Source organism: Delphinapterus leucas, chromosome 1 (assembly GCF_059928025.1).
Source record: "Delphinapterus leucas isolate spDelLeu-1000000601 "Yukka" chromosome 1, BTC_Dleu_Yukka2, whole genome shotgun sequence".
Lineage (NCBI taxonomy): Eukaryota > Metazoa > Chordata > Mammalia > Artiodactyla > Monodontidae > Delphinapterus > Delphinapterus leucas.
This window is the reverse complement of record NC_143129.1, coordinates 67,996,997-68,019,824: the sequence shown is the minus strand read 5'-3', so window position 1 is coordinate 68,019,824 and position 22,828 is coordinate 67,996,997. Positions and strand designations below refer to the sequence as shown.

The 22,828-nt window shown below is 50.4% G+C and overlaps 2 protein-coding genes across 3 annotated transcripts in view; one reads left to right on the top strand and one right to left on the bottom strand.

Annotated features, from left to right (window-relative positions):
• Positions 1-2,124, top strand: part of POU2F1 (POU class 2 homeobox 1) — a 186,589-nt gene extending 184,465 nt beyond the window's left edge. Inside the window, exon 17 of the mRNA XM_089911659.1 lies at positions 415-2,124. The gene's annotated coding sequence lies outside the window, so the exon portion shown is untranslated. The remainder of the gene's footprint in view (positions 1-414) is intronic.
• A 479-nt stretch (positions 2,125-2,603) lies between these two features.
• The window catches only part of CD247 (CD247 molecule), a 77,710-nt gene continuing 57,485 nt past the window's right edge, over positions 2,604-22,828 (bottom strand). The window contains exons 1-8 of one of the 2 annotated variants that reach the window (XM_022560046.2): positions 11,439-11,493; positions 10,054-10,157; positions 8,811-8,867; positions 8,160-8,240; positions 7,527-7,559; positions 6,659-6,715; positions 5,076-5,117; positions 2,604-3,817 (exon numbers count right to left, since the gene is read on the bottom strand). In XM_022560046.2, the coding sequence (XP_022415754.1) occupies positions 3,752-3,817; positions 5,076-5,117; positions 6,659-6,715; positions 7,527-7,559; positions 8,160-8,240; positions 8,811-8,867; positions 10,054-10,157; positions 11,439-11,478 (480 nt within the window). In that variant the 5' untranslated portion in view covers positions 11,479-11,493 and the 3' untranslated portion in view covers positions 2,604-3,751. Of the gene's footprint in view, positions 3,818-5,075; positions 5,118-6,658; positions 6,716-7,526; positions 7,560-8,159; positions 8,241-8,810; positions 8,868-10,053; positions 10,158-11,438; positions 11,494-22,828 lie in introns of those variants that run through there. The other variant, XM_022560045.2, reaches the window with a different exon arrangement.

Here is a 22,828-nt window from a genome sequence, read left to right as displayed (position 1 = left end):
CACTGCTCTCTCCCCAGGCCCCAGTGGCTTCCTGGGCCCCCGAGTCTGGTAGCAGTGGTCGCCTTCAGACCCCCAGGGCTTTGTGTGATCAGTTGATTATCTGTGAGAGAACTCTTCAGAGGTCCCCCTCTCACTGTGTATTTGACTGCGGAACTGTCATTGAAATTGACTTTTCCAAATTTATTGTTTAGACCCCCATGCCCCTCTAGCATTTCCTCCCAGGTCCTGAACAGTCATTCTCTGGGGTCCTCTGAAAGGAAGCTAATCCTGAACTTGGCCCTCTGGTTCTCCTGTCTGAGGGTACACAACTTAGCTCCCTCTATATAGCTTCTTGTAGCCAACATTTAGTGTGTGAATGCAATTAGTTGACTGCATAAAAGGGAAAATTTGAATCTTAAAATGAATTTCCCACAGAGAGAAAACCAGCTTGTTGAAGAGCTCTGGGAGGCATCCTGTTTAACTAGTGTGTATGAACTGAGTCTGTGCGTCCCCCTTGAATTGGCAGACGGAGAGAGACTGAAAGAGAAAGCTTGCGCTATGGTCTCAAGGTATGGCTGCTGTCTTGAAAGGGGCCCAAAATGGGAAGACAAATACTGGGTCCTTTTCTCCTCTGCTCCTACGTCAAAGAATGCCTCGCTCTTTTCCATTCCACCCTGTCTTGTATTTATAACTTGCTTTTCAGTTTGTAAAGTTACTCTTAAAACAATTTCAAGTTTTAACAGGAATTGGCTGTTTGGTAGAGACAGCAGCGGGCTCACAAGCATGAGGACTTCAGAAGGCAAAACCCATTTGTCACAGGCTAAGGCATGAGGATAAAAGCACTGATTCCATTCTGTTACCCTGTAGTCCTTTGTAAAAAGGTTGTTGTTATGTTCTAACCCACTCCAGTGGTGTCTACCAAGAGGAACTACCCATGAGAGGGTATGAATTCTCCAACTGCAGCCTTTTCTCTCTGCGAAGACCAGGGCCGTTCTCGGCTTGATTTGGGGCTTCGTTGTGCCAGCACGTCCACTGAGTCCTCTCCTGGTGGCCTTCTCTGTGTAGTTGTCTTGCACGGAGCCCAGTAAGTCCTCTGCCCCACCCACCCTGGGCCAGCTCCCACACCCATAGCTTACAGCCAGCTTTCCTCCTACCTCTTGAGTCAAAATCTTGATCGAATTGGGTCAAACTCTTGTCTTCAGGCCAGCCATGTGGGTCACACAGCCCGTGTGAAACTCAGCTGACCTTAAAACTAGGTATGAGGTTGAGGCTTAACGTTGACTAATAGAGGAAGCCAACTTCACGTGTTATAAGATGCCCAGTGAATAGACGATAAAGCAGCAGCAGCCACAATGAGGCTCTCACTTGTCATTGTGAACTTCAGTCAGTGGAAGGGCAGCTAAAACAACATGGTGTAATTTTCCCATTCCTTTGCCCCATGACCAGGTTACAGAATTAGGGCTGATAGTTTTCAGCCCTTCTCTCCCTCCTCAGAGCCCTGTTCCTTCCATGAAACCTTCCACAGCTCCCCCATGCCTTGCCGAGCTCTGTCCGCACCCCTTCGTTGGCAGCTACTCACCCCTCCCTCACTCCGCTTCCACCTGCCTGTCCTGTGTGTGTCACCACAGTGCACTGTGGTGCCGAGTTCTTTACACGGTGTGGATGAAATACAATGACAAAATTTTAAGTCCCTAACTGACTCATGATACTTCTCTAGCTTCCCTGGTAGCTTGCCAAGCGCTGGGCACAGAATAGGAAGGTGCTAGGTCAATACTTGGTGAATGGAATTGAATTCCCCTCTGGGGCCAGGATATGAATCGAATGCCTTCTCTCCTGGCAGAGATGCACATCACTCCTGTTGGAATCCCAAATGCTCAGGGGCTTTTAATAGCCGTGGCCTTCGATTTCAAAGTCTTTTCTGATTTCAAAGTCTTTACCCAATATTAATTGGTGGCTTGATGAGTTAGGGCCTTATAAACAGCCACTGCAGTTAGAGGAAATACTGCTGGGGACAGGGTCACTTTTTGTGGGAGAACCTGACCTAAAAGACCTCTGTTGTCCCCTCTCCTTCCCCAAACCCTACGGACTAAGGTTTCTGTTTTTGTTTTTGTTTTCTTGGCCACGTGCGTGTCTTGCAGCTTGGTGGGGGGGGGGGGGGGGTTCTTACTTCCCTGACCAGGCATCGAACCCAGGCCCCCTGCAGGGAAAGCACAGAGCCCTAACCACTAGACCGCCAGGGAATTCCCCAGACTGAGGTTTTTGTGCTGTGGCATCAGCAGCTGTTCATAACCCCCAGACACCCTCTGACAACGATGCTCCCTCTTCCTGATGCCCTAATGCTCAGCTGGCCTCTCTCCTGCTCTTCCCGGCACGCCACAAGCTAGCTCAGTGCTGTGAGCCCTGCACCCAGGGAGCTCCCCATCACCTTCTCCTGGTTCCTGCATAAGGACTCCTGGCGTATCCGGACACCATGTTGCCCCAAGCACAGCCCGTTTGGGCCACTGTATGCACCTGGCTCTCCTGCATTTTCCAAGGAGCCATCCTGTTCTCTCCCAGCAGCAGGCTGATCGCTAAATGACCATTACAGGCTTGACTGCCGAAATAAAGCTTACGGTAAAGCAGCATTTTCACTGAAGCATTTATTATGCAAAAAAGTAAGGCTCTAGCAAACCAGTATAAATTAAGACCGAGCAGAGCAAAGAGGGTTTTCCATCCATAGCCGTGTGCCCTTTTATCACACAGCCCTGTTCCAGGTAAGTCAGCTGAGGCTTTTCCCACCGTGCCATTGTCCTTTGGGATCTTTCTGGGTCTGAGTGGAGCGGAGTCTTCTTTTGAGGCCTTTCCCAATACGGCTGTGTCTTTTCACTCAGTGTGAGGTGCCCAAGTGCCTGCAAAGAATGTGGTCTCACTGCCCCCTCACCTTGTTCGTAGTCAGCCATGACACTGCTGTGTTCTTGCACACCGGACTCTTCACAGCTCGCTTCCCTGTGAGAGTGTGGGCTCCGGGAAGGCAAGGCTGGGCTTCTTCGTGTTTTGGTCCCCACAGGCCCTGGCACTCAAGTTCTATCACGGGGAACGTATGCTTGATTGCAGGAGGGCCCCTTCCTGCGCCCCCAGGCCTCTGGCTGCCCTGCTCCCGTCCCTGATCCACCACTGCTTCCCCTCTTCAGCCACCACCAGCTGCTACCTAGCCCCCCCCCTTCCCCTGTGCCCTCAGCCTTCACAGGGAGGCACCACAGCCTCCCTGGCCCATCACCAGTTACCGTGGAATGATGGGCTACGCTGACAACAGAAGCGAAGTTTACAGCAGGAGCGAAGCCACTCAAATACTGACAGAACAATGCAGACCATCAGGACACGCGCTAACATCTGTGGTTTCTCTGGCGACTTTACAGAACACAGCCTGAACTCCTCAGCTGTGTTGGAGGAGGAGGGTGCCCGTCCCCCAGGTAAGAGCCCAGAGCCACTGGGGACGGGGCCTGCCCACAGCCTCCAGGAAGCAGAAAACCCCGGAACATGCTGCACTCCCAGCAAGCTCCTCTAGGACAGGGCCTGGGGGACGCACTCCCTGCCAGTGTCCAGGGAGGAAATTCTGTGTGACAGTTTGCAATTGGATATGACATGTTACAACTTGAAGCATCCCGATCATAAAGAAGAATCCTTGGGTGGTGGAGAAATATGAGTGAACTGGTTTGTAAATACTTGATCCTGTGTCTTTAACAATCTGGGCATCTGCAGGTCTGGCCTGTGAGTGGTGAAATCCCAGGTGCTGTTAGCGAGGGGGCAGGTCCTGCATGCGGAGGGCAGCATAGGTGTCCTTGGTGGCCGTGCTGAGTCCCTGGGGAAAGCAAATCAGAACAGAAGAGGGGGTCAGGAGCTCTGTGTGGGCATGAGCCTGCCTGGAGGCCAACAGGCGCCTGCTGCAGCCTGGCCTGTGATCTCCCGCCCAGCTCAGAGGCCCAGGAACTGTCCCCTCATGCCACAGGTGGGGCCTTGGCCCATGCAGCTGCAGCAGAGATGGTCCTGTGTCCCACTGGGAATGGCCTTGGTGCAATTCCTTCCCAGCTAAATTCTCACCTCCTCCCGGCTTCCCAAGTACTGTGCCCTACAACAAAGTTGCCTGTCAGACCACAGAGGAAGGAGAGTCGCCCAGCTGGGACACTGAGCTGGGAATCAGCGGGGAGACCTCAGACCTGCTCCAGACAGCGTACTGTCCCTGACACCCGGGCCTCCGGGAAGCCGGGACTTGTCACGGGGGAGAGAGTGGCTCCTTGGCCCCCGCCCTCCCGAGCCTCCTTCCCAGGCCATGCTACTACAGTCATGTTCTTTGTCAGGGAACAGGCAGGCTGGTCCCAATCTCACTGGAACGTCTCCCTCTCTGGTCCAGGAGACAGATCAACAGCAGTGACACGCAGTAAAATTTGGGGGCCCTTTTGCCATCACTCTGAACTCAGGGAAGCCAGGTAGCCTGAAACTTCGGAGTCAATCAAGCAAGCTGTGAACAGCCCCAGTGAGGCACAAAGAACCGAGTAAGAACCCACTGGGGATTATATTTTAGAGAAGTAGGTTGGCTGTGCTTAGTGTGCATAATTATTCACCCTGATTTGCAAAAACTAGGCACCTGACTACATTTTCTATTTAAAGTTATTTTTCTTAACTTGTCTACTTCAATCTTCTCACCCATCTTCCCATTCTATTAGGTGTGAGGATACGAGGCGGAGCAAGGCTTCTGCAAGGGCCCAGAGCAGCGGCGCAAGAGGCAGGAAATGGCTTGTGTGGTGTCCTTTGCCTCCATCTGCCCTTTGCTCAAGACCACACAGCCTCTGGGCAGCTGCCGCTTGTCTGCTGTGCCCAGTTCCCCCCGGGGCTCCCACGGCCTCCTTACTAGAACCAAGTAATTTGCCTGAATGGTTGAATTCCAGCCCCGCCCCAGGGGCTGACCAGCAGAAGAGTCACCACAGGCCTGAATGGGTGCCCTGGGCTCACCCAGCCCAGCTGCTGACAAGAGCTGGCACTGCCAACAGCAAAACAAGGGAGCGTGACCTTGGCTCTGGTTAGATGGTGCCACCCCGGGAAGAAGGGCCAGCAGCACTCACCTGGTAAAGGCCATCATGTCCCTTGCCTCTTCGCCGCTGGTTCTGTGGAGTGAGACAAGAAAAGGCTAGAAGGTCAGAGAGCCAGCAGCAGCCTTCCTGCTCAAGAGTCCTCCTCAGAGGACCCCCAGAGAGTCACAGGTGACTGTCTCCCAGTCAGCACCCCTGCCCCGGGAGAGAAGGGTCCTCAGGTCACTGGTCAGACCTTGGCCTCCGCAGAGTAAGCTGAGGCCTGGCTTTGATGGGGCCCGGGTTTGCTGTGCCTGACTCAGATCCTCAGAGGCATCAGATTCCTGGATCTGGGCCGCACTGGAGCTGGCCACGCTGCCACTGCTTGGAGTAAACAGGCCTCCGTGCAGCTCTCAAAATTCTTGAGAATTTTGGAAAAACATTCCAAAAAAAATAACTAGGAAAAACAGTATGGAGGTTCCTCAAAAAACTAAAAACAGGGTTACCATACGATCCTGCAATCCCACTCCTGGGCATATATCTGGAGAAAACTATAATTCAAAAAGATACATGGACCCCGATGTTCACTGCAGCGCTATTTACAATAGCCAGGTCGTGGAAGCAAGCCAGACAAAGAAAGACAAATACTATATGATATTACTTATATATGGAATCTAAAAAAATTATACAAATGAACTTATTTACAAAACAGACACAGACGTGGAGAACAACAGGCTTGTGGCTGCCAAGGGGGAGGGGGTGGGGGAGGAAAGGACTGGGAGTCTGGGATTAGCAGGCGTAAACCAGTATGCATAGGATGGATAAACAAGGTCCTACTGTATAGCACAGGGAACTGAATTCAATCTCCTGTGATGAACCATAACGGAAAAGAAGATGAAAAAAGAGTATAGAGATATATGTATAAATGAATCACTTTGCTATAAAGTAAAAAATTAACACATTGTAAATCAACTATACTTCAATAAAACAAATCTTTAAGAAAATTCTTGGCTAGTCATCAATGCTCACTGGGAACGGCAACTAGGTCGTGGGTACAAGCTCGGGCTGTAGAGTCCGTTCAAATTCTGGCTCCCTCATCACCAGCTACGTGACCTTGGGTAAGTTGTTGGACCTCCTGTGCCTGGCGGGTACACATTTCCCATTGGGTTATTGTGAGAATTAAATGAGACTATCTACCTGGTAAAGCACTGGCCAGGCCAGCTTTGTGGGCACGCCACCTATGCAGTCACACGGAGATCAAACCTAGACGGGTTCAAAGCTCTGCTCTCACTAATGGAAATTCTTAATCATTTATGAACAAGGGGCCCCACCATCCTAAGTGCTGAACATACATTGGCACACATTACTCACCTGATAATTATTATGAACGTTGACAGACTTGGCCTGTTTTTGCAAAGCATGGACCATCTTAGTATTTAACTTGGTTTTTAATCCTAAAAGGGTATCAGCACTTTCTGAGTACCTAATATACTATCAAATGGATGACAGCTGGACTAACCTTTGCCCCTGGCAGCCACCACGTGGGCTTTTGCAGGTGATAGGAGGAAGGGATGGGACTCTTTGGAGCAGCCCCCATACCACCCAATCCTTGGGAATGAAGAAAGAGCATCACTCACCTCGCCCTTCATCCCGATCTCACTGTAGGCCTCCGCCATCTTGTCTTTGCGCAGCTCCTGAAGAAGAGGGCGTGAGACACCGGTGTTACCAACTGATGTAGCAAACAGTGGGCTCCCCTACAAAAGGAAACCTCTGGATTCCCCAGTTGGTGGGGGGGTTCCACATTCAAGGCTCCAGAGACTCAAACATTTCTGCCAATAACCAGCTCCAACCCCCTCTCCCCCTCCTCAGCCCTCTGGAATCTTCTCTGAGCTGCCAGCCCTTTGCACTGAGCTCAGAAGCTCAAGAGAGGTTCAAAAGGATAAGATGTGGAGTCCTAGCCAAAGGACACGCACGTTGGACAATGCAACGGTTCACCCCAGAGCCCCCAGAAGCATCTATTTGAGCAAGTTGTCTCTTCACACAGCCAACACCGAGGCTGTGCGTGGGCCAACTGCAGGAGGGAGGGAGAGTAGCTCTCTTTGCAGTGGCTGACCCTCTGTGATGGTCCCGTGTGGCAGACCCAGATCAACACCCAGGATGGTGAAGTTTTCAACAAGAGGCCACACTCAGGACACTCCTCCGGCCCCTAGGAACAGCAGCCCCGCAGAGGGGCTTGCCCAGCTTGACCTCACTGTCCCCCCAGGTCCCACCAGGCTGATCCGGGAACTCCCGCGGCAGGCTTAGGGGCCGAAGGAAGGCAAGCCAAGGGGCCATACTACGAGCAGCCACTGCAGGCAGCAAGCAGGTGAGGCACTACTTGGCCAGGGAAGTGAAGGTCAAGTCAGGCAAAGACCACGGAGAAGGGAGCAAAGCCTTCATCCAGAGCCCTCCTCCAGCCCTACCCTCCAACTTTCCAATGCAAACTGTGCCACGTCCTCTACTCACATTGTACACGACTTCATGGGGATTCTTCTTCCTCTGCCGGGAGAGACGAGGGGAAGAAGTTAGAGATGGGGAAACAGGGATCCAGGCCAGGAGAGTTTCAGCGCCCTCCCCAGGCCCCTTCCCCACACTCTCTGTGGGCTCTGCCATCCGCCTGTGCCCTCCTCGTGCTCCCACAGCTGTGCTCTGCCACTCACAGGCCCTCACAGCCATACCACGCCTCGGATTCCCTCGTGCACACGGACACGCTCTCTCACGCCCAGGCTGAGCTCTGCTCTTAAGACCCCACTCGGGCCTCCTCCAGCCGCTCCCCTCCCCACAGGGTGTGGAGTCTACAGCCGAAAAGGACAGAGTTGCTGGGAGCCCGGCATAAGGGCCTGCTTGCCGCATTAATGTGTGTGAGGCCCCTTACGATGCAGGAGGGAGCCAAGGGCGAAGGCGGAGAGGGGCAGCGGCAAACGGGGCCCCATCTGTCTGCATGGCCAGGCCTCTCGCACGTCAGGGTCCAGCGTACTGGCAGCGTGCGCTGGCATTGAGAAGCCCTCTCCTCACTGCCCAGCAGAGCCCTCACACACTCACTCACTCACACACACACACACACACACACACACACACACAGAAACAGCAAGGCCCTACCGGTTTCCCCCCCATCTCAGGGTCCAGGCCCCCTCTCCTATCCAAGACGTCATACTCCTCTCTTCGTCCTAGATTAAGCTCCTGAAACAGAGAGAAAAGCGTCAGAGACCGGAAACAGAAGCTCAGGAGGATGCGGCCAGTAGGACTGGGAGTTCCTTCTGGGCGGTGGCTCACAAAGGAGCACGGACTGGGAGATCCATCGGCTACCGTCATCTCGGAGAACATCTCAAAGAACTTATTACCATGGCGGCGGGGGTGGATCATCGATTCAAAGTCCCATTGCACGGAGGGCGTGAAGTCGCTTCTCCACCAAAGGGAAGCTTCTACACTTTCCTCCTCCACTCCACCCCTCCAGCCTGCGAAACCGCTGCCAGGCGGGGGCTCGCTAGGGGCAGGCGCTACACTACGCCGGCGCTTGCCGTGCATCACACCGCTAGCGCGCCGCATCCTCAGAGAACCCCCCCGAGGCAGGCACCATGACTATCCCCGCTTTCGGGGTTAGGAAACTGAGCCCCAGGGAGGTTAAAACAACTTGCAAGGCTGACAGCCGCGGACGAGACCTACAACCGAGCCCCGGCCGCTGTTTTCCCCACGTCCCAGCAGAGGACTGCACTTTCTCTAGACCGGGCTCTACGGGAGAGGCGGACTTACATTATAGACCTGGTTCTGGCCCTGCTGGTAGGCGGGGACGTCGGCACTCCTGCTGAACTGGATGGAGAAGAGGAGAGAGAGCGTGTTACTCTCTGCGCAGGCAGCCTCGCTCCGCTCCTCGACGGCCAACGGCGCGCGCCCTGCCTGCGGGGGGGCTGGATCCTTGCGGGAGCCGGTGGCGCGGCAGCTTCTTTTCTGAGATCAACTGTCCTTACACCTCCCGAAGGTCATGCGTAGCCACCGCCCTGGCCCGCGGCACTAGCCGCAGCTTCCGGTCTTTGGCCCTCGCCCTCGCGCGTGCGCAGAAGCGCCGGGCTCGCGGGCCGCGCCCCCTGGGTTCCGGGAGGTTCTCCAGGCCCCTTCCTCTCAGGGGCTCGGAGGACACCTCGACGAGGATGGTGGCTGTGCAAGGTCCCACCTTCTAACTTGACCTCTGCAGCAGGGTGCTTTCCGTGTGGCACTGTGTCCTGAGGACCTGCCCCGGGCGCATGGCCTCGATCTGTTTTCAGTTCACGCCCCTCAGCTGAAACTGCGCGGTTTTGCAGATTCAGAGCATTGGGAACCCCCTGAGAGATCATTTAGGGCAGCGTTGCTCAAACTTAAGAAAATCCATAAGACACTATTTCTTATAATAAAATCTTTTGCAAAGTCCAAAATCCAAAAGAGAAATGGGTTGAGGCACGGAAGTCATAACGACTGAGGCCTCCGTTCAGGAAGTCCTTCCACCCTCTGCCCATGCCACGGCCACCCCCAGTCCCAGCCCCTCCAAGAAATGCAGGGTCTGCAGGGCACTAGGTGAAAACCCAGGCTCTGGGCCAACCCTCCCTCGTACTGATAAGCAAACAGGTTTGAAGAGAAAAGGCTGGCCGAGCATGGGTCAGAAGTTGGACAGCAGAATCTGGAAAGAGATTCCCCACCTCCCTGCTCTTCACTGCCTGAAGCATAACCCCCTTTCCTGCCAGCAGAAACCCTGCCCTGGGACGCTTTGATGTTCACACATCTCTATGTCTCCTCACTAAGGGGCCAGCACTAGGCTCACCATCCCACTCTGTCCCACTCAGCCAGACATCCCCCCCCTTCCCCACCCCCCCCGCAGTGGGCACACTTGGCTGGTCCCTGCTTTGCCCATGTACACCAAGACTCAGGTACCACCCACGCTTGAGACTTCCCAGCACCAAGGCCCTCTGAACATCCACCGAGCTGGGGAGCCCATGCCCTCCCCCCAGAACCCAGTGGTACCCACCTTCGCTCTCAGGAACAGGGCAGTGACAATGACACCGTAGATGAAGAGGATCCCATCCAACAGGTAGCATAGTTTAGGATCGAGCAGGCCAAAGCTCTGTGCCGCTGTGTCGAGAGATGAGATTGGTCAGTCAGGCTCAGGTGACGGAACATGCCCTCACAACCCCCGGGGGCGGGGGGCGGGGAGGCAGGGGTCCCCTGAAGGGTCAAGGAAACCACGACAGGGTGCTGGGTCCACTCTCCATACCCCACCTGCACAACCTCTCTCCCCACCTTGGACCAGCCCCTGGGAAAACCTAACCTGCCCCAACAGTGGACATGGCACCCCGGTAGGGCCACAAAGCCTGGAAGGCAGGAAGGTGAATGGAAGGTGAAATTGTCCACTGTGCACAGGGCGGCTGCCTCACGGCACGGGAGCCCAGCTGGGTGTGAGCCCCATCTGAACCATGCATTCCGGAAGCCACCCCAAATTACCAAGGGGCCCCTAATCCCTACTGCCATAACAACCTTGGTCAAACTTTCCTATGCAAACTGGAGTACAATGGAGTTGGGGAAAGAGGTACGGTAAATATTCTGGTTAAATAAAAGTTAGCATTTCTACTTGAAAGCTCACTGAACTATGAGTGAGGAGACACTGTTCTTCCTACCAGGTATGTGTGCAGCAACTCAGGTGTAAAACGGGGCGTAGTAGGAGTCTCACTCCGCCCCTGCCTGGTATCAAGAGAAGCAGCGGTCCCGCGGCCACAGTCTCTCCCGGGCCCGGGGCGCCCTCCCATGGCCGCCTGCAGGACTACGTCGGGGCTACGGGAATGGGATAACGTGCACTGGAACAAGGTCTCATCCTTACTAGTTTTGTGACTTGGGGCAGGTTATTTACCCTATTTCAGCTGCCTCTTCTGTTGACCAGGGTGAAAACTGTAACATTTCTTTAGTGTTTACTCGGTGCCGGACACCACTTTGATGTAATAACTTGTCAGATCCTCCCAACAGCCCCACACGGACACACGGAGGCACAGAGAAGCTCAGTTTTCGCCAGGAGCACGCACACAGCAAATGAGAAGCAGCCCAGGACAGCCCAGGCAGCATGTCTCCTCTCCTTTCCCCCACGTGCTTCTGCCACAAGCCCTGGGAGCAGGTGATGCAAGCCTGCTCCAGAGTCCCCACCTCCACCTCGTGACTCCCTCTGTCCTCAAACCTTTTACTCCTTCCCTAACTCTGGGGCCCTCCTGGCGCCGAGCAGCTGATCTCTTTGTAAACTTCCCATAGCCCCTTCTCAGAAACCATCTACGAGCCAGTCTTCCTGAGCAAAGTCCAGCCCTGACTTAGCAGCCCAGGTCCAGGCCCCAGCACGCCTTCTCCCCACACTGCCCCTCCTGCTCTACCCACCTGCCTTTGCTGGGGCTGGTTCCTCTTCCCCGCCTACCATTGCTAGCACCACCCGCTCCACTCAGCTGCTGGAATGGGACTCAGGTTCCGCCATCACAGCCCCTAGTGAGAATTCAGTGTGCTGATGGATTGATGGATCATGAAATTCCCCTCCATCTAGGCTGGAGTAAGTGCTGGAGAACAATGGCCGCATCTTCATGCTTGCCTCTTCCTTCACCCCCAGCATCAGAGCACAGAGCACAGGGGAGACATTCATTAGATCTATGGAATTTTCAGGGAAGATGCCAGGCCCCTTACACGAGGTTGGCCTGCCTTCCGGCCCTGAGGCAGTGCCGGAAGCCCCTGCCGACCAAAGGTGGGTGTCCGAAGTCCTCGAGGAGACAAGCCAGCCCCCAGCAAAGGCCACCAAAGCTGGGGTGAGTGTTTTTCCTTTTAGGACTGGAGAGGAGGTGACAGCGGCAATTTATGGGGGTGGCTGAGATTCAGAAAAAGGGTTGGGAGACAATCGCTCAGTTGCCTGTCACATAAAATGAGAAGAGAAAAATTACCGGATAGTAAATTTATAACAAACCAGAAGAAATATTTCTTGGTGTTGTGCAGAGCCAGTGCAGTGGGGGAGGGGATTGGGCGCCTCCCCAGAGATAAGTAATAGAAAAAGGTTTTCTTTCTTTCTTCCTTTTCAAAGAGCAGCATGATTTTATGACCAAAGACAGGTGTGCTGTGTGTCGTTTGGTCGAGGAAAGGGTATTAATAGCCACACGCTTCCCAGGGTAGGAAGCTTCCCTCTGCCTAGTCCAGCTGTGCCCGTGCAGGGAGGAACGGGACTGAGGAAGGCAGTGGTCATCCAGAAAGCTCCCTGAGGGGACCCAGGACCTAGTTCAATCACGTGACTAATTAAATATTTATTGACCTTTTGCTTGATGTCAGGGGATATTGAAATAGAAAGAGCCCTGGATTGGGTATCAGATGTGTTCTAGTCCCTCCCCTGCCACTAAGTAGCTGTGTGGTCTTGGGCAAGTCCCCTTACCTCTCTGGGCCTCAGTTTCACCATGTGTAAAATGGTGGATAATCATGTCTATCTTGAGGGTGTGGTGAGGATCAAATGAGAGAATGTATCGGTAGGTGTTTTTGTAAATTTCCTCCATAAGGCTAATGATGTCTAGCATTTGGGTAGGGTCTTCTGAGTCCCTGCTCTCATGGAGCTTATGGCTTAGCTCATGAGGCCACACCCAGGGTGGAGGGGCTTCCCTTGAACAGCAGGCAGCTTTCCAAAATGACAACTCAAAGGCAGGAGCCACAGACACTCCCAGTTCCAGCTTCTTCCCAGCCCCCCACCATCCCCAAAGCAGAGAGACCTGTTCGCCTCCTTCCGTGAGCCATTTGTCACGCTGTTTCTATCCCCACCACATTCGGTCCCAAAGAGAGGTATTTAATGGCGTTATATGGTGGCTGTTTTCCTAGACAAGTGGAGAAGCTGTTTTACTTCACGCTCCCCATCCCCTGTCCCAAGTCCACAGCACCCCAGAGAACCCCAGCATTTGAACAAGTACCCAGATACTGATTGAGCGTTCTCGCTCTCAATCCTGGCTGCATATTAGAATTAGCCCACTCCCTTATGCCCCCAGGTTCTCATTTAATTGGTCTGGGGTAGGGCCTGGGCATGAGCATGGGCCAGTGCACAGCAGGGTTGAGATTCAGAGCTGCAGCATCACTCGGGTGCAGCCTTCCATAGTGATACAGCCATACCCTATAACAAGTATAAATTCCATGCCAAACAGAGACAAAGAACAAAATTAAAGACTCACATGCACTGTAATTTTTGTGTACTTCTGAACCGTGTATTATTGAACTTCTCTAAGTCTCAGTTTCCTCATCTGTAAAATGGGGATAGTAATATTACCTGTCTCATTAGGTGATGGTGAAGCTTAATTAAGATAATTATCACGGGGTGCAGGACCTGGCAGGTAATAAGTGCTCCATACATCAGCCATTGTTATCACCGTGATTTTTTTTTCCCAAATCACCACCAATACATTTATTTGAGGAAGAAAGGGTCAAAACCTAGCAGTAGCCTCCCAGCCCAGGCCTGGACATGATGGTGACCTTGTGAAAGGGGATCTCACCCTACTGACAAAGCAGGAGACCCTATTTACAAAGCAGGAAAGCGATGCTCCCAGCTGAGCTGCAGGGTGAGAGCTGGGGGTGGAACCTGACGCCATGATCCTTTTCCCATCCAACCTGGGCCTCCACAAGCCACTCCGTGGGCCCCTGCACAAGGCAGACTCAGCAAAGCTGAGTAAGGGAATCCTTCCCCAATTCCCCAGCCCCAGTCCACATTACCCAGGTGCAACGGGTGACCCAATCCACGGGCCACAGCCCCAGGCTCCCTGGACCCCCGCGTCCGGACAGACACATGGCAAATACGGAAACTGAAGCCCAGCTGGGCTGGAACACATCTAGGTGCTGCAGGGTTGGAGTGGTCTTACAGGTGCTCCAGGATCAGGCCTCACACCAGGTGGCCAGGCTGAGACAGGCGATTTAGAGGTGATTCCAGTTACTCCAGGGCAAAGCACGACCCTAATGTCACCTGGAGAAAAAGCAGGCTGGAGCTTCAGAAGAGCTGGCCCTGCATACTCAGGTACTTCCCGCAGTGGATCTGAGATTAGAACACTGGGGACAAAAGGGGATCCAGCCTGCAGCTTGTGTTTGCTCATAGCCAGGAGACTGCCTGCTAGCATGCTCACTGCAATCCCCACCACAAACTTGGGGCCGCTCCAGATGGCCAGGGCCTGGCTGAACCGGGAACCTGGATTCCAGGTGTTTCCCAGCCCCCCTGTCATCACACTGTCATCCATCAAGTAGGCACTGGTGAAGTGGGCCGACAGCATGATAAGCTGGAGCCTTCCTGCCGGGTAGCAGGTGTGAAAGGAAAATCAAAATTGTGTCAGCATTGCTAAGAGAGCTCTCTAAAATGGAGCCAGGAGACCATTAAGAAAGTGTGACTTATGCACGTCTCAGCCTGGATGGAATCTGACCTTTTGACCTGATGATGTCATCCAGAACACCTGCCAGAAACTCAAGACACTTTTTGGACCCTTACCCTAAAATAACACGTGACAGTCTATCTTCTTATGGGACCCGCACTCTAGAACAACTTGAGATTCCTGAAGGACAAATAATTTCCAACTCATGTCAGAATCAATCACACTTCTCTCCAGGCAACTCTTAACAGCCTAGTGGCTGTTCGTCTTTCTAAGTCCCTGATGCTTTCTCTTCCTCTGAACACTCTTTCAGGGTTACCCGAATCCGTGTCTCCCAAATTTCAGTACTTAAGACCCCAAATAAACTCCTTCCTTATTTGCAGCCTCCTGCATTATTTTTTGGTTGACACAGGATGCCTGGGACACGCCCTGTGAGACTCCAGGGGAAACCGGAGTCAGATCACAGCGTATCTGTCCATACGTTCATTGCCATCAAAAACGTTATGAGTCTTATTAGTGACAGTGAGCCCAGCCACCTCTATACACCCTTTTGTCATCTTCATAAAAGCCCTGAGTTCAGAAAGTTTCATGGCACTGACCATTAACAGGAAGACTCTGGGGCCCCAGAAGGCAGCCTGGAGGAGACACCTGCCCTTACAGGGTCTGGTTTCTCTGGGTGAGATGTATTTGAATTGTGTTGTTTTTCTGTCTCTCAGGCAGACTGGAAGCTTCCGTGAACAGAGAGAACAGGACTTAATCAACCTGGCCCTGCTGTAGCCCGAAGCTGCAGACACACACTTGTACCCATCTCCCCCTCCAGTAAGTCCTTTTTAGGAGCAGAGCATCTGCTGAACTCCCTCACATCCAACTAATAAGGATACCTCCCATTTGAACCCCAATCTGTACTTTTAAAACGACTTCCTGTGCCTGATCAAGTTTGATTCTCATGAGATCCCAGAAGGTAGGCAGGGTGCTATTATTGAGTGCATTTCACAGGTTGATAAACTGAGACCAGAGGAACAAAGTACCTCCCCTGAGGACACCTGCAGATTAGCAGCAGAGCTGGATGGGATTATTGAGTCTCCCAGTTCCAGTTACTTGTCTAACCCTTCTGCCTTAGGTGCACCTCACCTTTAGGTGTAGGACACAGAGTTTTCGCCTAGCTCTGAATTCACAGCCCTTACTGTTTGCTGGCTTTTGACACTGTCACAGCAGTTTGTGAACTTTTCACATCGTGTCTCCCTCCCCGACAAGCCCTGGAAAGCACAGATGATGCATTTTGGTTTCACTTGCTTATTTCCCCTTCTCACCTAACACATATGAGGCCACTTGAGAAGAGGAAAGAACATAAGCCTTAGAGCAGAAAGGCTAAGATTTAAATTCTGAATCTGCTTCTTACTGGCTTTGTGGTTTGGGACAGCTCTCTTAACCGCTCTGAGCTTCAATTCCTCCATCTGCAGAAGGGGTTTTAATAGTAAGACTGACTCCAGGATAGTTATGCAGATGAAATGAGTAAGAGTGTGTGGAGAAAGCGCCCTGCCTGCTGGCACGTGCTGAGCCCAGGGGTCTCAGGTGAACTTCTTTGCCACGATAGAGGCTCTGAAAGTACAAACAGCAGCAGGAGTGGACCAGGACTTCCCACCCCATCATGTCCCATCAGGCCAAGGTTGGGGACGGAACCTGGTCAGCTTCCCCAGCTCAAGATGGAACGACCCACCTTTCAGGGTATATGATAAAACCAGACAATGCATATGTATAAAGTACTTGGTATAAAACAGGAGCTCAATAGTGTGTGGCTATCCTGAGAACTCCTGGCTTCACCAAATGATAACGAGGTAACTTACATTTGCACTGTGTCCAGTTTAGAGAACTCTGTCCTCCTGTTACCTGGTTTAATCCCCAGAACAACTCTGTATGATATGGGCAGAATGACTGCCAGTTCTATTCAGAGGAGGAAATTGAGTCTCAGAAAGATCACTCAGCTAGAAAGTTCCCAAATTTCGTCTGATGCAAAGTCTCTCCACTTTATCCCGGTGCGTCTGGGGTTTCTCTCATTCAGAGAGCTTCCTACCTTTAGCAGGAGTTTCTTCTCTAATACCTCCAGCCTCTGCTTGAATAGCTCAGGTGACCAGGAGCTCACCACCCATCAATTACTGGTGAAGAGCTCAAATTTTCGGAGCTTTTAAAAAACAACTTTGGTCTTAGTTCTGCCTCCAGAAGCACAAAGAACACAGATTCTCCCACGTCTATAGGGCCTTTAAAATCCCACCCATGACCAGCTTGTCTCTGCCTTCATACGAAGCACTTTAGCATCACAGCAAGAGTTAATCCTTTGAAGGTAGGCAACTTGAGACCTGGCTCTGCTGCTTAACTAGCTGTGTGAACACGGGATAATCATAGCTATCTCCCAGGGTGGGTGAGGTAAATGGGACGGGCTGGTAAGCTCTCACTACATAGGAGCTAATGGCATCAATACTAATAGCCTATGATTCAGGTAGGAGCAGCTTCCAAGACTCCTGATCTCCTTTTGCATCTCCAACCTTGAGCCCAGGGTCCTGCTGCTGCCCAGCCCCATCTCCAGACTCAGACACAATCGGTGATGACATTGCAGGCTAAGAATTTAGAAAACAGGAAGTCATGTGTTTTCAGGAAGGCAGTGGCAGAGCAAAGGGGGTACCTCTGCTGGGTGTGATGCTCAGCCTGTTGACCGCAGCCTCATAAGCACCCAGGGGAGGGCCTGGGGAGTTGCTCTCTTTCACTGAGCAACTAACTTTCACTGCAGCAGGAAAAATATAGGCTAGACACACAGGGTAATAGTTATAACCACTAGCTGAAGAGTTATTTTGTGCCAGGAAGCATGTGTGAGTTTTCTGATTTGTTCCTTACAGCAACTATGATTTTACAGCTGGGAAGTCTGAGACTTGGAGAGGTTTAATAATGTGCCTCAGGTCTAGAGCCAGGGTTGAACCCAGGCCTGTTTGAATCCATAATCCAGACACCATGTGGTCCAGAGTCCTAACCACCATTTGGTAATACCCTTGGACCACTTACTGGTCTTCAGGGATGGGGAGAAGGGATCCTCACCAGGCTGTGGAGACCTTCCTTCTCAGAGGATCCATATTAGTAGTTGATGTCCTGAGTTTACAAATGACCTTCTTTCTTGGAGGAGGCAAGGGGCTGAAAGGCCTAGGGGGTTAACAGGTACAGCTGACCTGCTGTCAAATGTGAGGTCAGGGGTCTTCCCTGTTGGCGCAGTGGTTGAGAGTCCGCCTGCCGATGCAGGGGACACGGGTTCGTGCCCCGGTCCGGGAGGATCCCACATGCCAGCGGAGCGGCTGGGCCCGTGAGCCATGGCCGCTGAGCCTGCGCGTCTGGAGCCTGTGCTCCGCAACGGGAGAGGCCACAACAGTGAGAGGCCCGCGTACCACAAAAAAAAAAAAAAAAAAAATGTGAGGCCAGGACCCACACTGGTCAATGCCCAGAGAGGCTGACCCACTTGGAGACATCCTAATCACCTTGACCTGCAGAACAAGTCTATGTCATTTATCAGTACCGCTAATCGCTTTAATTTGCCAGTCTCCTCAACTCCCTCCTCAGTGCTGCATTTCAAATATTCATGTTTCATTGTAAAGCTAATCATCTGGTCACAATCATCTACAAATTATTTCCCCATAGGCAAGGAGTCTAAGGGGATGGGGCAAAAAGGGAGCTGTTTGATTTCATAGAGATAACGGGGCTATGAGTAAATATCTCCCTTTCTCTATTTTTATTTCCGTTAAATTTGTTATGTTTGTGCAATAATTTAAAATTTTTTTCTGAGATCACTTTTTATTTTCAAGTAAATCTACTCATTATAAAAGTGCAGGAAAGTAGAAAAAAATCAAAATCACCCGTAATACCACATTCAAACACAGCTACTGTTAACATGATGGCAGATTGCCTTCCAAAGTGTTTGTTATTTATAAATTGTAATCATCCTACATAAAAAATTGTTCCCTGAAAAAAACATTTTTTCAGTTAGTGTTATAATTTAAAATTATATTTCCATGTTATTTCACATATTCGTATTTCATGTTACTTTATAGTTTTACTGAATATTCTTTTTAAAGGTTGCATCATAATCCTTCCACTGTTTATTTAACCATTCCCCAATGGATGGCCATTTGTTTCCAATTTTTCACCATTGTAAAACATTCTGTGATGAACCGCTTCATTCCTAAAGCTTTTTATAGGTTTAGAATTTAGTCAGTAATACTTTGAAAAATGAAAGCTAAGACAACTGGTCCAAGAGAAAAATCAGCTAAAGATATAAAAGTAGGCAATTCTCAGAGGAGGAAAAATAAATTGCTTATAAGCATCTAAAAAGACACTCAATCTCACTACTGGTCAGGTAAATAAAAGTACAAAATGACAAAGAGATGGATCCCATTTTTCATAGCTGGTTAGAAGACCACAGCTGTGAGGGTTTGGGGAGGAAGGGCACTCCTGGCAGAGGGACAGCAGGTGCAAAGGTCCTGTGGTGACCCCAAGCCTGGTGTGTCTGAACAGAAAGGAAGTGGGTGTGGCCAGGGTGGCATGAAAGAGGGATAGTGCTAGAAGATGAGGTTAGAAGGTGGCAAGAGGGGGGGGCATTAGTTAGAACCTCTTTGGTCAGTGGATTTTACTCTTCATGAGATGAGGAGAAATTGTAGGGTTTTCTCTTTTTACAACAAATACACATTATTTTTGTAATTTCAAAAACATGAATAAAATTTAAAAGAAAAAGATTGAAGCCAATTGGGTTCACAGTTGCCTTGGGCCCTTGGGTTGGCTGGAGATGCAAGACAGGTGAGCTGCAGGATGGGCCTAAGATCCAAGCTGCACGCCCAGGGGGCCAGCCTGCTCTGTGAGGTCTTCCGTGATTTGCCTTCATCCACCCGAATGTAGTCACTTTATCTTTTTCTGCCCTCGTCCCATAAACGAAGCTATGGTTTCCATGCAGAGAGTGGTTTATTTCTGCTGAAGGGATGGATGCAAATCCATTCATTCTTTTGCTCGCTCATCGTTCATTACACCTATGACCACCAAGCCTTTGTTTCTGTTATGGCTGAATTGTGTCCCCTCAAAATTCGTATGCTGAAGCCCTAACCCCCAGTACCCCAGAATGTGATTGTATTTGAAGACAGGGTCTTTAAAGAGGAAAGTAAGTTAAAATGAGGTCTTAGGGTGGGCGCTAATCCATTATGACTGGTGTCCTTATAAGAAGAGGCGATTAGGACACAGGCACGCACAGAGGGAAGACCGCGTGAAGATACAGAGAGAAGACGGCCACCTACAAGCCGAGGGCAGAGGCCCTTAGAAGAAACCAACCCTGCTGACACCTTAAGCTCAGACTTTCCAGCCTCCAGAACTGTGAGAAAATTAATGTCTGTTGTTTAAGCCACTAAGTCTGTGGTACTTTGTTACGGCAGCCCTAGCAGACTAATACAGTTTCCTTCTCTGAAAACAGCCACCATAATTCCTAACTTCTGAGTCATCGTAAGGAGGGGGCATATTGCATGTAAGCAAGAACCTAGCACAGTGCCTGATACATAGTAAGTACTCAAAACACCGTGATAGGCCATCGTTATTAGCAGAAGGTGCAGGCACTGTGCTAGGCAATGGGGAGCAAGTAGACACAGATCTAGCCTCACAGCTGAGTAGGGCAGTGAGCACGTAAGCGGATCTTCCCATTAGGAGAGATGCACGGGGCGCTGAGGAGACCCCAGGGAGACGACGCCCTCATCAATGCTCTGGGAGTAAAAAAATGACAGGTAGTGATCTCCCTTGGTGAGCAGAATACACGTTTCAGTTCTTTCCACTCATTCCACCTTCCCAGCAGCCCCTCAAGGCCCACGGACAAGCCTCTCATTTTAGTGGACAGCACTTGCTCTGTACCAGGCACAGTTATAAGCAAGATACACACACACACACACACACACACACACACGCAGAAATATATACGTATATGTGTATATATACATATATGCATGTATGTATACATATACATCTATATCTATACCTATCGAGAGAGAGGGAGAAAGAAGGACTCATTCTTCCCTCTTGCTGCCAGCTTGGACCCGTGGCTTTCCCGGTTGACTCCAGGGATTGACACTATAACAATTGTGGTCATACCAAACATTTGCTCTACACTTTCCAGTTACAGAGCTCTTTTACGTTCTTGATTTCATTTGATCCTAACAAGAGTGAAGTGAAGTGAAGCCAGGCAGATCTTATGTGCTCCACTTTGCAGATAAAGAGTCTGAAGGTCAAGGAGGTGAAGTGACTCTCCTGAGGTCCCAAGGTGCCCGTGGAGCAGAGCCTGGAGGAGAGGCCATGTCTCGCCAGGGCTTTGTTCTTTCACACAGCACGCAGCCCTCTCATTAGGCTCGTGAACGTTAGCACCGTTTAAAAGAAATCCACTCTAGAGCAAAACTCTCACGTAAAAATTCCAAGCAGGATTTTGCCATTTCTCTGAGAATTTATTCTGCAGATAAGCCCTTTCGGTATGCAGAGATATATGCACAAAGATATTTATTACAACATTATCTGCAGGAGCAGAAAAAAGAAAAAAAGAAGAAAAACAAGGTAAACGTCCACCAGCCAGAAACCAGATAAATAAATTTTGGTGTATTCATGTATAGTAGTTCAAAAAAACAAACACAACAGATAGTTCTGTGTGTGCTGCTGTGGAAAGATCTTCAGGATAATTAGGTGAAAGGCAAGCTCTGGAATGGTGTGTTTAATATTTGTGTATAAAAAACAAGAGGTATATTATGTAGGCTGCATATGTATACTTATACAGACATAAAAACGTATCTGGATGGAGTTTCTGTTTGGGAAGATGAAAAAGTTCCAGAAACATTTGTGATTATGATAAATCTCTCCATTCAGAACTCTAGTTTCTGTAAACATGGTTTGTGCTTTTCAGCATACAAGTTTTTGCACATAATTTGTTAAGTATATTCCCTTTGTTTGAGGAGAAGCCACTGGCCGGGAGAAAATATTTTTGAATCACACACATGAAAGAGGATTGAATTCTGAATATATAAAACTCTAAAATACATAAGGAAGTTGGGGAGGGAAATTGCTCTGTATCCTGTTTGTGATCATGGCTACATGAATCTACCCAAATTTTAAAACTCAAAGAACTACACACCAAAACTAGTGTATTATTAATTATTATCACTATTAAGTGTGTAATGTCTTTAAAACATAAGAAGTCTATAAGACAGTAAAAAAAGAAAAGAAAAAGTTCTGGAAACAGATAGTGATGATGGTTGACAACATTACGTACTTCACGCCACTGAATCGTACACTTAGAAATGGTTAAATGGGAATTTTATATCATTTATAACTTACCACAGTAAAAAAGTATCTATATCTATCTATCTACCTATCTATATATCCGGATAGCTACATACACAAAATATATTTTCCATGGTTAACTCTGGAGAGGAATGAGTGGAGGAGGATGTCCGGAAAAGTTTACTTATTTTCTACTTTGCAGCTTTTTGTGCTCTTTGAAACTCTACGATAGTGTATTACATTTATAATATTAAACGACCCAAACAAAAACAAATAATGTGAACCCTTAAGTCAAACCACGTGTGTGCGGCACAGTTCTAAACAAGCAGAAAGTGGAGGGACAGGGACTCATCCATCTAGCAAAGCACCTCAAACTTGGCTGTGGCTCAGTACATTTCCAGTGATGACTTGCTGGCATTTGGAAGTATTTCAAATATACAGAAGTTTTCACTCTAGTAGCATTTTGGGAAATTTTAATACATTTATGCATGAACATCAAAACAATTACTGCTAATGAATAGCACAATCGTTATTGTTGCTATTATTATCCAGTGCTGCAGAAAAGAGATGTTTTCATACGCAAGTCCCTCCTTGCCCCATCCCTGACATGAGCACCAGCCCAGCCAGGTGAAAGCACCTCTGACCCACGGCCTCGCTCCAGCCATACCACTGCTCGCTGTGAGTCGGGTACCCAAGAAGCCAAGCAGGTTTCTGGGCATCAGGAGCTGAGCTGCCTGAACAATCCAAGGAAGACCATAGGACAGAAGGGAGGCAGAGGGGCCATCCCTGCAGCCCTCATCCGCCCTCTGGAAACCATCCTGCTGGCCCCAGACGACTGAGGGTACCCCCTCGGGGCTCCGGCAGCACCCACAGCAGAAACCTGTGTATCTATCTGTTTGACTGATGCCCCCTCCAGCTGAGGGCTCCCTGAATCCGGGGCCATGCCTCCTCCACCTTTGTAGACCCTGTGATGGGCTTCTCTTGTTATACTGTGGCAGGCTGGGGGTGAAGCCCAGGATGAGGCCCCGCTGAGCAGCTTCGCACTGCATCAAGCTTCAGCTTCTCCGAGATTTGGGGAGGACA